The following is a 12755-nucleotide window of genomic DNA, read 5'->3' as shown; positions in this document are numbered from 1 at the left end:
AATTCCTCACCATGGGAATTAGCTACCACCCCAAATGGGCCACATTGTGCAAGCTAGACACCTAGCAAATGCAACATCAACAACAATTTAAGAATAGACACATGCTCACACTCTAAGCCACAAACCAGTCTATTCACAAATGCATACACAACTGATACAATCACAGCATCATGCATAGCATCACACATCATTAACACATTTTATCACAACGGCAAATCATCATACATCATCAATACATGTATCAACACATCGTCAACACATGTATGAAACACTTCCTCAACACATGTATGAAACACCTCAGCAACACATGTATAAACACTTCTTCTGCCTTGCTCGCTAGGCGAGGCAGTGGCGAAGCTCTGGTTCGCTAGGCGAGCTCAAGGCGAACAGCTCCAGGAAATTGGTAAATTAATTCGCTAGGCGAGCTCAAGGCGAAGGTAATAGCGAATTCATTCTGTTTTGGTGAAAAACACAGCTAGCACTCACTCGCTAGGCGAAGCGCCAGCGAGTCCACAGCGAACATTACAGTAGCAAAACCTCTCAATCTCGCTGGGGCGAGTTTGAGGCGCGTTCCTTCGCTAGGCGAAGGTTATGTTCGCTAGGCGAACATGACAGTTCACCAGACGCGTTTTCTTTGGGCAGGGATCTCATGTGCCCATCCCAGACCCTTCCCACTCAAACTTACTCGTCACCATTCATCACCAATTTATCGGTTTGATTACACACACAATTATCAATTTGATTACGGTTTTCACTCAACCTATTCATCACAATTTTTCAGCATTCCAAATCCCAATTAGGGTCGATTCAACGGTTTCTCACTACCCATTACATATTATCCCAAAATACCCATCAATCGACGATAAACCCCCCTTACCTTAACAATCCGGCAGAATCTTTGGGCTTCAAGCTTTCGTTCTCCAACCTTTGCTCTTCAGCTCCTCTTCTCTGCCCTTTTTCCCTTTTCTCTCACGATGCTTCTCTGTTCTGTTTTCACGTGAAATGCTTTTCCAAATGAGAACTTTTCCTTATTCCAACACATATATATATTTTCCAAATAATAATAATTATTCCAAGATAATAATAATAAAATTTCTAATTATTCAATTAAATTAATAATTACATTATTAACTCAATTTAAATAATTATTTTATTATTATCGGGGTGTTACATAGAGGCTCCTCCTTTGTATCTCCATCTTGAAGACTTTGTGTTTGCAAGACTTGGACACTGTCTTGCAAGGTTCCATTTTGCTGACGAAGTGCTTCTACCACTACGACCAATTGAGTTATATCTGGCGGCGGAGGTGGGACACTTCGATTGGGAGATGATCCTGACATCGTTCGGCTGAAGTATTAACGCTTTGATGATGGTTTTGTGTGGCCTGAACAAGTTTTACCAAGGCCCCACGGTGGGTGCCAAATGTTCTTGCTAAAAAACACTAAAAGACTGAGTTCCTTGTTATAATTCAAGGAGAGCCTAAAATGAATGTTTGGAGTGTTCGTTATGTGAGATTTTGTTTTGTTTTCTGTCTGCCTTTTACCCTCAAAATATCCTCTTATTTATCAGTCTCCTTCTTCCCATGTTTGATTCTCCATACCCTTGATAAATTCTCCTTATAATTTCTTTTTAATGGTCGCCTCTTCAATAATTATAACTCCCTTCTATAATGTATCATATTGTAACTGTCTCTTGTGACCCTTCAAATGACATACGGGCCTTGTCATCGGGCCCGACTTGTACTGATGAGATCATTCTCGATTTATAAGAGGTCAGATCCGTTATGCCTATTCTGATGTCCTCATCGATTAATAGATCTGATGTCCTACCCAGGTCCCGACTTGTAATGGTAACATGACTATCCGGTCTGTTGACCTCACCATACTCGGTTATCACGTCAATCTGGCCTTAAAGAACTCAAATGCTCAAGTAGGCTTTGTCGACCTCCTATCTCGGTTGGTTAACTAATTTTTCGGGATGTATAAATATAATAAATTCAATTGTATATATCACCTCGTTTAAAATCTACAATTGCGGTGAAATATGATGTGCCATTTTAAAATGTCAAAAAGCTATCGTTGGATATTGAACTTATAACCATTCCACTTTTCACTACGGTTGGAGAAACCAACCGTAGTGAAATGTGACGCGATATCGTATTTTTCACAACAGCCCCTAACCCTTGGTGGAAAGTATATGCACTTATTATCATACTATTCATTATCACGAACCTTCAATCGTAATAACTTTTTTTCCCGACCATGATAATAAATAGTTTTCGTAATAGTGATCATACACATAGTGCATGTCTACCTTGGGGCCAAACCTAGAAATTTGCATCTATACACTAAAAATCTTGTAATACTTATTACAAGTCATGTTGGGGCCAAAACTATAAGCTTACAGCTACAAACTATAAATCTCGTAATACTTACAAACCACTTCAGTAAACCAATGAAGTCATAAAGATAGAGATTTAAAGAGGTGATTTGAAGAGACACATATAACAAGCTCACTTTAATTCTAAAACTAATGCTAATAGCATTTTGAGTACAAAGTAATTGTGATCATTTTAGGAAACAACAATAATGGATGGATGCACAATACCAATTGAAACATGAATAAAATAAAAGACATCGGCTGTCTTGCATTGCATAATTAGCTCATCGCACTACCATACACACACTCACCAGAACAACAACAACAATCACATCAACAATGTCTGCAAATAAATATTAAACTTCTTGCATAGTTTAATATGGAAGATAATTTATTTTGGTGTAACCCAATATTTTAAATTGTCGTACAAAGATTGCATTTGTTGTGATATGAATTAATCACAATTTATTCTCTACTGCGATTTTTGGCAATCACATATATTTCCTTTATTCACAATTTACTATAGTTATAGTTATTATATTATAACCAAACATCTAAGTCAAATCTTAAGATTCATGATCTTTCATAAAACTTAACGGGCAAACCATCTATAAATGTGGCAGATAGACCCGGTGCGAACCGTGGCTCCGGATTCAGTCCAACAACCCGAACATCAAACCGTCTAACTAAAGCAGCAACAACACACTTCATCTCTACAATAGCCAATTCCTTTCCCAAACAAATCCTCACACCAGCTTGAAAAACTGGATACTTAAAAGGACATTTTGGTACAAACACACCTTCTCTCAACCATCTCTCCGGTTTAAATTCCAAAAAATCGGGTCCCCAAATGCTCTCCATCCGACCCATCGCATAAGGATGGTAAGTAACCCGGCTTCCCTTTTTTATAAAATTTCCATCCGGTAATACGTCATCCTCCAAAGCAAACTTTGAATCGAACTGAACCGGTGGAAAAAGCCTCATACTCTCATGAATCGCTCCATTTAGATAATGCATCTCACGCGTCTGTTCAAAAGTAGCAACTTCCTGAACCGGGTTCATTAACCGGTCTAACTCAACCCGAATCTTTTTCTCAACATCCGGGTTCTTAGACAATAACATAAAAAACCCGGTTAATGCGGAAGCGACCGTATCACGACCGGCCAAAAGAAAACTAACTACAATATCTCTTAAATATTCGTCTTCGTTTGAATTCAAAAAACCCATAAAACGTGAGAGAAGATCTTTTCGCGAGTCACTTCCAATTTCAATTTCTCGTCTTTGTTTTATCATCTCTTTTGCCATGTCGTTCACTACTTTAATGGCTTCTTTGAGCTTCTTCTCTGACCCAACGTTAAAGAAACGTTTCATCTTCCATATTAATGGTGACACGTTCATCGCTCTTTCAGCTGAAAGCATTGATGCAAGATCAAAAGCATTAGCGAGCTTTGAAACTGGAAGTGATGGAACAAGACAACATGGGTCTAAACCAAATGAGAATTTACAAATGTTGTCGAACGAGAATCTTCTAAGAATATCTTGCATGTCTAAAAAATCATCATCTTTCTGATCCGTTTTTGAAGCTATGAGAGGAATGAGCCTAGTTTGGATTTCCTCTGTGACAAGTTCCATAGCATAGGAATGAATCGTGACGCTGCCAAGTTCAAGAGACGCCATTTTCCGCTGAAACTTCCATGTATCACCGTCGACGTTGAAGATGCCACGGCCGAGAAGATCGCCTAGAATTGTGGAAAACTGTTTCCCTTTAGGGTAGTTATTGAAATTTGTTTTGAGGATGTATTCGACATTTTCAGGATTTGCTGTTATGGTGTTACCTAAGACATGGGCATGGATTGTTCCTGTTGGTGATGTTTGAAGAAGATGTGTGTAGTAGTCGCATACGTTTATGAAGTTTTTTGACCAACTCATTGTCAAGCAAGTTTTGCAAGTGTTGCAGTTACACCATGGTTTTATTCTAGAGATATAGGTGAGAATAGAAAAGACTGAAAATAGAAGGGTGAAAGAGGAGAAGAGGAAAGTGAAGGTAGATTGAAGAGAAAGAGCATCTTCAAAACTCATTTTGGGAATATGATGAGAGTACGTAGAATGGTCGATATATATACAATAAGTTTTGGTTCACTATTATTGTTGGAGGGTTGTTAATTATCAACTATTAATATAATAACGAATACAGTGCAAAACAAAATAAATATCGTTTTCATTGTGCAATGGTTTTGATGTTTTCTTTATTATTAGAATAGATGTACTATGCAACGGAGAAACAAAATTAACTGTTATTGTTATGTTTTTGTTAAATAAAAAATAAAGACTAACACCACCAGAAACTATGTTTGTGGAACTAGACTTAGAACATTTACAATGGAGTAGTTACAAAATTATTAAGTAATTGAAGGGTTGTAATAGGATGTTGAATAGAATGTTCTAAATGAGGTGGATTATTTGGTGTTGGAAAAGATCTAACACATTGAATGAGAAGGGGATGAGACCGCGTAAAATATTTGGCAAAATTTTATTGACCGTTGTGATTTTTCAAATTTTTATCTCATCCTAATTATTTATGGTCAACTATTTTATTGTAAATCATTTTTTTCACCAAAATTCATTATTTTTTTTTGTCTATAAATAAAGACTTGGTTCATTTGATTTGGACATAGAAAAAAATCGACTTTTTTCCGTCTAATTTTTCTATTTAACCTCCAATAAACTCTTGTTTGTAGCTCTAAATATACTTTTAGTGAAATGGATCCCAACAATAACCCTTTTAACACCCAACTACTAATTACCCTTTCAACTACCCAAATCCCAACAACTAGAGATTTCAAAATTAATCTTCCAACCAACAAGGTCCCCAAAATATACCAAATTATGGATTTCCTCCAAATTTTATCATGTCGTCATCTAATTCAAATTATTGTCCGTATTATGGATCAATGATGTCATATTCATCTCAAGCACCCCTTATTATTCTTTTACTCCAATGGAAAATGAAAATGTTTCGAATATTGGACTTGATGAATTTCCTGAATTTTCTACACAAATGACTCTTGGTGGCATGAGTGGTGGTCATGAAGCCACTGCAAATGCAAAGGATTCAACTTCTGCTCGCTGAAAAATCCCCAAATGGACCAGTGATCAAAATTTGGTTCTAATTAGTGGTGGATTAAATATGAAACAGACAGTGTTATTAGTAAAAACCAAAAAAATTATTTATATTGGGGTAAAATTGTTGATTACTCTAATAAGCATTGCTCATTTGATCCTCCATGGAATGAGGTCATGTATCATATTGCATAATATGATTGTTGAGGATGAACGAGATATATATGCTCAACATTTGACATATTATGATCAATATGAGGCAAGTGGGTTTAGTACACCAGAGCCATTCTCGATCGAGGTGTTACCTGCATTTGAGAATCATGTGCGTGTTAGATCTGTGATGCGTAATTCAAATGTACATCACGAATTGCAAGCATGTCTAGTCAAACACACATGGACAAAGTTCAAAATATTTTGTTTGTCAGTAGGATCTATTGTACTAATTAAATTATGTGTGTTTCATTTTAGGCTTGTTGTGTGCTTAATGTTTGTATTTTATTTTAAGTTTTTTGTAATTTTATTTGTTTTAATAATGATTATCCATATATCTCGTCTTTATTACTTGCAAGAAAAAAAATTAATTAAGAATATAAAGTTAGAAAAATAAAATTTAAATAAGTTATTTAATTAGAATAAAATAAAATATTTAACTCTTAATTATTTTAATTTTATTTCAATCGATAATTGTTATTCATATATAATCACAAAAATAAAAAACATAAAAAGATAAGAATATGAAATAAAAATGGTGGGGTAGGATGTTGAATTTTATTAAACAAAACCATTCTAGTAAGTAAAAGATGAATGAGTGTTGAACTATTAGGTGGAAGAGAGAGAAGGTGATGTGGAGTGTAAAAAGTGAAAAACTAGGGTGTTCAATATGTAAACCATTATACATAGTAATATGTTTAGGCATTATTCTATGTTGCAACTTATTAACTTTTTCTCTTAAACCAATATTCCTATTTATTAAGTAATTTCTCATCCATTCACACACAAATTATTTATTAGTTTATCATATTTAGGATAAACAGAAAATGCATATGCTTACATCATGTTTTAGTAGGTATTTTAGATAGTCATTCCCAAGCCTTCACATTAATAACAACCTTCAATTCTTTCATCTTAGCATCTCGGGCTTGTATCGAGCAAGCTCCTATCATTAAGTCTCTAATAATTGTATCTCCTCCAATTTTTTTTTTGAAATTAGCATATAAATGTCTAAGAAAGAGCATGTGCTTAACCCTTTGTTAGCTAGAATTTTTGACAAGATTAAAAAATCTCAGCATAATGAGAAGACTTGAAAAAGTTGAGAGTTTAAATGGACATTTGGAGACATGTTATATTAAAGAAGTCGAAGTCTCAAGATGAGAGATAAAAAGTGGGACTTAGTATTTTTCAGAAGAAAAAAAGAGTATTTCCTTTAGCACCTCGACGACATTGTTGCTCAGGTTTTTTACGGCAGCAAGATGCATCGACCAACAGCGTAGAGAGAAACGAGTTTCAATGAGAAAATGTATGAATCTTGAAACATCATTTCTATTCAAATTTCAAGCTTTTTACTTCGTTTTATTTTTTTTACAAATCTGTTTTCATTTCTCTTTTAAGTTCATTGTCACTTTACATTCGCTTTTACAAAGTTCTACCTTTTAACATTGTCGCAAAGACTTACATTTTTAAACAATCTTCTTTTTACATTACTTTTTCTCAAAGATTTTGACCAAGTCGAAATCCATCACTTTTCTACACAAAGCTATAAGAAATATTTTAGCACTATGTCCTCGGATTATCTAGTTGATCCTGTAAGTAACTTTCAATAAGAAACTATCACTTGTTTACCAAATTTCACAATAAACAAATTGGCACGCCCAGTAGAACTTGTGCTAAAATTTTTGTGACCTTATATATATATATATATATATATATATATATATATATATATATATATATATATATATATATATATATATATATATATATATATATATATATATATATATATATATATATATATATATATATATATATATATATATATATATATATATATATATATATATATATCAATCATAGTTTTCTCTTATAAAATTGTTCTACGTACATGAATTGATCTAAACATTTTGTATGCGTTTAAGAAGTGGAAAATCTTTACCGAAAATGATGTGTCCTTCTATGGATAATCTCATTTCACATAACAATGTTCAAAATATAGTGAAACAACCGGTCGGACTGACGGTTGAAGAGGCAGTTGTTTCAACGTCCGTTAGAACTACTGCTCATGTGGTATCGTCAACGCTAGTTGCACCAATACCGTCATAGGGGATGACACCTGCACCGCAGCCAGGAAATACCCCATTTAACCCTGTAGTTGCAAGACCACTGTTTGGTTTTTCAATGTCAATGAATAATAGGGATTACCCTTATGGCATGCCAACGTCAATGTTTGTTGGAATTCATACGAATATGCCGACATATAGCGACAATGCAAACAAAACAAAAATGGTTCCCTCCCTTACACTTAAGTCACATATTGTCCTCAATAAAAGAATAAAGATATAATATAAGAGTGAGAGAAAGGAAGAAGGGATCCCTGATCAAGTTTCCTTGCAGGTTGACATTTTTCCTACAAATGAAGTTATTTATGCAATTGAAGCTCTCGATATCCCGACTGCCCCAACCAAATTGTCCATTGAACAACCACCTTCCTTAGAGCTTAAACAATTTCCTGATAATCTGAAATATGCATTTTTTGAGATGAATGAAAAGCTACCGGTAATAATTTTATCTAACCTTGACTTTAATCAAGAAGCGAGCATTTGCAATTTTTGAAGATGCATAAGAAGGAGATTGGGTGGACCTTAGCTGAATTACCGTATTAGCCCCTCCATGTGTATGTAGAGGATTTTTCTTGAAGATGGTGCTAAAGCAGTGAGGTAGACCCAAAAAATACTTAACCCTTTAATTCTTGATGTTGTTAAGAATTAGATAACCAAGTTTTTGCAAGCAGGTATCATATATCTTATCTCTTACAGTAATTGGGTAAGTCTAGTACAGGTGGTACCTAAGAAATTTGGCCTTGTAGTGGTAAGAAATGAAAAAACGAACTTCTTCCCACTAGAGTTCAAAATAGTTAGAGAGTTTGTAATGATTACAAGAGATTGAACCATGTAACCAGAAAGAATCACTTTCCTTTACCATTCATTGATCAGATGCTTGAACGATTGGCTATTAAATCACATTATTGTTTTCTTGATGTTTTTTCAGGTTACTTTCATATCCATATTGCACCCGAGGATCAATAAAAGATAATTTTCACGTGCCCATTCGGTACATTTTCTTACAGGAGGATGTCATTTGGTATATGCAATGCTCCTGGCACGTTCCAGCGATGCATGATTAGTGTTTTTACTGAATTTATTGAAAATTGCTTGGAAGTGTTTATGGATGACTTTACTGTTTATGATTCTTCATTTGATGCATGCTTGAAGAGTTTGGATATGATTTTAGAAAGATGCATTGAAACTTTGATGCATTTGACGTCACTTTCAACTTTGATGATGTCGCTACGCGAAAAATACAGAGTCGCCATCAGATTTTATTTATTCCAAAGGAACAGGAAAATGTCGAGAAAACCCCAAAAGATGGTCATCACAACCATGAACAGGTTAGAAAGTCGACTATGAAAAGGAAAGGTATTAACACTCCTCACATCCATCGTACTCGATGGGAACCATCGAGGATGTATACGCTTGAATGGGTGTCGTTATCTTAACGCTTATTTGCTAAAGTTTACGGAGTGAAAATGGATTTTTTGTTAGTGTGCTCGCCAAGGGTTTGGGCCCTCATGCCTACGTATGATCACTTGTTGAAGTGAGAAATCAGAGCCTCGTAGTTCGTGGTATAAAATTTTTGTTTGTTTTGTTGATTTTATACCTTGAAAAAGGATTTTCAGAGTGATGCCCTAAGGCGCAAACAAAAGGTTTGATGAGTTGATGTTTGTTTTTAGGTTTGAAAAGATAGTGTTCTTGACTTCGGATTGCACTAAAGACTATGGGCAAAGGTGAATATGTCAAACTACCAAGTCAAGCGTCTTGTATCCAAAATACTCATAATGAGGGTAGGGAAGCGCCATTCGCATCCTTTATCTACCACTTAAGACTCGTGACATACAATCCTAATCGTATTTTATGATGTTTTGAATTTGATTTGATAAAATACCATTTGACGTTGGATGAAGGGTTTATTTATTGTTTACGAAACGGTGACGATCCTAACTCCTAAGGTTGGTTAACAAGCAACAATAAGACAAAGGAAAGTGAGTAAAAAGTACACGAAAATTAGGAGAGGGATACATGAAAATACAAGGGATTTGTGCGATAAATAAAGGGGTCTCGTTGTAAGGTGGCCCAAGAGAAAGCCTTGTGTGTGCATTGTGTCCTAAGCTAACAAGCGAATAATGGAATTACAAAGCATGTCTCCCTAAGGTAGTGCCATAAATGCTCTCTTGTAATGAAAGATTACAAGTCCATAATGCTCCAAGTTGCATAGGTCAATCACATTGGTCCAAGGTCCAAGCAAAGGTACAAACGAGTCCTCTAAGTTTCCAAGCTTAGATCATACACAAGGTCCATATGGTCCATAATACTCCATGTATACTTCTAAGGTAAAACATCACGTCCATAGTCCAATAGTCCTTAAATTAGGTCTTTTTAGTATTTTCCATTTTATCATATTTTTATTCGTTTTAGATTAGATACCAAGATAAAGAACAAATGAGAAATAAAATGATATGAAGATAAGGTGCATGAATGCTAATGGACAAGAATTAAACTGCAAGAATTGAAACATTAGCATATAAAGTTATTGGAGCTTCAGCTTTCATCTTCGCCTCCTCTCATCATCAATCGCGGAAGAAAAATCTCCTCACGTTGCATCACAATGTCCACGCGATTCAATGTTCTAAACGCTTCAGGAAAACACAACTGCGATGCCGGGGCAAGCTCGATTATTCTTCATCAGACGCGAAATTGAGGATGGAAAAATGAAGAACACGACTTCGAATTGCAATCCTTCTCTGAAATCAACATCAGTATCCAAGCATGAGTCATCATTTGCATGCCTAAAACTAGAGAACACGAAATTGAAATTGAAGCGAGAATCTCACCGGATGGAAGCTTCGATGAGAATAAGTATGAATTCCCTCCCTCCGATTTCGATTTTCTTCTCTTCTTCTCCCTCTGTTTGATTTCGACTTGCGGTAGAGTTGCGATGAATCATTCTGAGAGATTGTTGTGTGACTTGAGATTCAGCTTTAAGAATTTGTGAATTATGGTGGATGAGTGAATGAACTGGTACAATTCTGCAGATCGAAAAAATGAGTGGGAAATTTGGTGAGAAATTGAGTCGTAAAAAATGAAATGTGAGGGTTTATGTTTGATTTAAAGAAGTGTGCAGAAAAAAATGAAAGGGAATCGAGATTTACAGATTAAAAAATGAGAGGGAATCGAGAGAGAGGTTTTGAGTGAGGAATGTGGTTTAAATAGAGTGAGGTGAATTCACAGTGAGAAAGTTATGTTAGTTTAGAATTCTGTTAGAAGGTTGTTCTAGGATTGAATTCAATTATGAGTTTGAAACTCTGTTAATAACTGTAAAAAAACTGTTAGGTTGTTTAGGATTGAAAAAGGATCCTATTATTTTCTGTTAGAATTATTGTTAATTTATGTTACTTTTGTTATCATGCTTGGATATGAATGTTAGTAAATGGATTAGAAATCAATAAAACTTGTTATGTTAGGACTTGCTGGATTTCTGACTTGCTATGTAGTCAAGGCAAACATGGAAGGTTAGGGAAATTAAGTTAGCTTTGGATGAATTATTTTGATAGTTAGTTGTTGATTTTGTTAGAACTGTTATGTGAAAATTTTAGGTATGTTATACGTTTCATGATTCTTGGCTAGTTAACATGTTATTAAAATGCAACCTATGTGACAATATCATGAATGTGAAATGTACATATGCTATTATTGAATGCTTGAAATCGTAGACTGTTTTTCTTGCAGGATGGGTTATGTGATTGGATGGAGGGAGGCATGACCAAATGGAAATGTATAAAGCATAGGAGATCAATGACGGGCTTCCGAAATCCCAAGCTTCTTTCCCTTTTGATACGAGCTATATAATAGCACGGGATGGTGCTAACATGATGTAATAATATTAGGACATGGATTAGCTTATCTTCTTATGCTTGTAATGGAAAAAAAATCACTTATAATCATTTATGTCAAAAAATGCTTATGTAATGTAATTTAAATTGTGATTCTTTTGAAAGTGTTGTCGTCCGAGGGGAATGCCTCGTAAGCTTCAATGTTTCAAAGGGATCTATGGCTCTAAGAACCTTTTAGAACATTGGATATTTTTGGCCAACTAGGAATGATGGTTGCGTAGTATGGATTCCCGAGGTGAATACCTCGTAAGGGTCGATACCAAAACCTCACTTATAATAGATTCTCTTAATGGAGTTGACGACCGACAAGCATTTTCTGTAAGAGGAAAACAATCTTGCGAATCCATGACTCTAAGAATCCTGTCTAGAACTGAATTCGATGGTTGTGTAGTGAGGACTCCCTAGGCGAATACCTCGTAAGGGTCGGTATGAGAACCTCACCCAAAATAGATTATCTCGAAGGAGTTCACGATCGGCAAGAATTTTCCGTAAGGGTCAAACATTCTTGTGAATTCGTGACTTTAGGGTCCTTTGTAAAAACCCTAGATCATACCCGGTGAGAACCCTATTGTGGAAAGCAATCAAATTCATCAGTTACCTCCGACCTTTAAACCCATGCACCAAAACTTGAAATAAAAAAATACATGGCATCACATTGCTTTCATTCATATACCATTGCATTTGCATGCATTGCATACCATTTCCAAAAAAAAAAGTCATTATGTCTTTGTCCATAACCAGCCGCTGATTTCTCGACACCCATATTGAACCGGTGGTAGCTATTGAAGGACATTAGAGCATTTGAAGGCGAATCAAGCAGTGATAAGAAGGATTATATACGTCTTAAAAGGCCAAGTAGACTAGACGTTGGAGCTTGTGATAGTTATGTCAAATCTTCAGTATATTGTTGCGAAGAATGTTGGTCCCCCACCAAGCTTTAATATGGTGACTAACCCTACGTATGATCTCCCCCCGGACTATGCTCTTCAACAAGTGGACATTCCTACCCGACCTCAGTCGGTGCATATCTCGA

General features: G+C 35.4%; 1 protein-coding gene and 1 long non-coding RNA gene across 2 annotated transcripts; one reads left to right on the top strand and one right to left on the bottom strand.

The window, feature by feature from the left end:
* Window positions 1-2902: 2902 nt before the first annotated feature.
* On the bottom strand, window positions 2903-4458 carry LOC127105688 (cytochrome P450 94C1-like). Its single transcript, XM_051042887.1, has one exon. The coding sequence runs from the start codon at window positions 4456-4458 to the stop codon at window positions 2953-2955; it is 1506 nt and encodes a 501-aa protein (XP_050898844.1). The 3' UTR covers window positions 2903-2952.
* Window positions 4459-10362: 5904 nt separating this feature from the next.
* On the top strand, window positions 10363-11904 carry LOC127107273 (uncharacterized). Its single transcript, XR_007795671.1, has 2 exons — window positions 10363-10688; window positions 11559-11904. It is a non-coding gene; the product is annotated as an uncharacterized LOC127107273 (long non-coding RNA).
* The last annotated feature ends 851 nt before the right edge of the window (window positions 11905-12755 follow it).

The sequence above is a fragment of the Lathyrus oleraceus genome, chromosome 7 (genome assembly GCF_024323335.1).
Source record: "Lathyrus oleraceus cultivar Zhongwan6 chromosome 7, CAAS_Psat_ZW6_1.0, whole genome shotgun sequence".
NCBI classification, from domain to species: domain Eukaryota; kingdom Viridiplantae; phylum Streptophyta; class Magnoliopsida; order Fabales; family Fabaceae; genus Lathyrus; species Lathyrus oleraceus.
The sequence above is the reverse complement of the archived record's forward strand: the minus strand, read 5'-3'. Positions and strand labels throughout refer to the sequence as shown.

Coding starts and splice junctions, on each gene's coding strand:
- LOC127105688 (XM_051042887.1), bottom strand. CDS start 4,458: ATGAGTTTTGAAGATGCTCTTTCTCTTCAATCTACCTTCACTTTCCTC.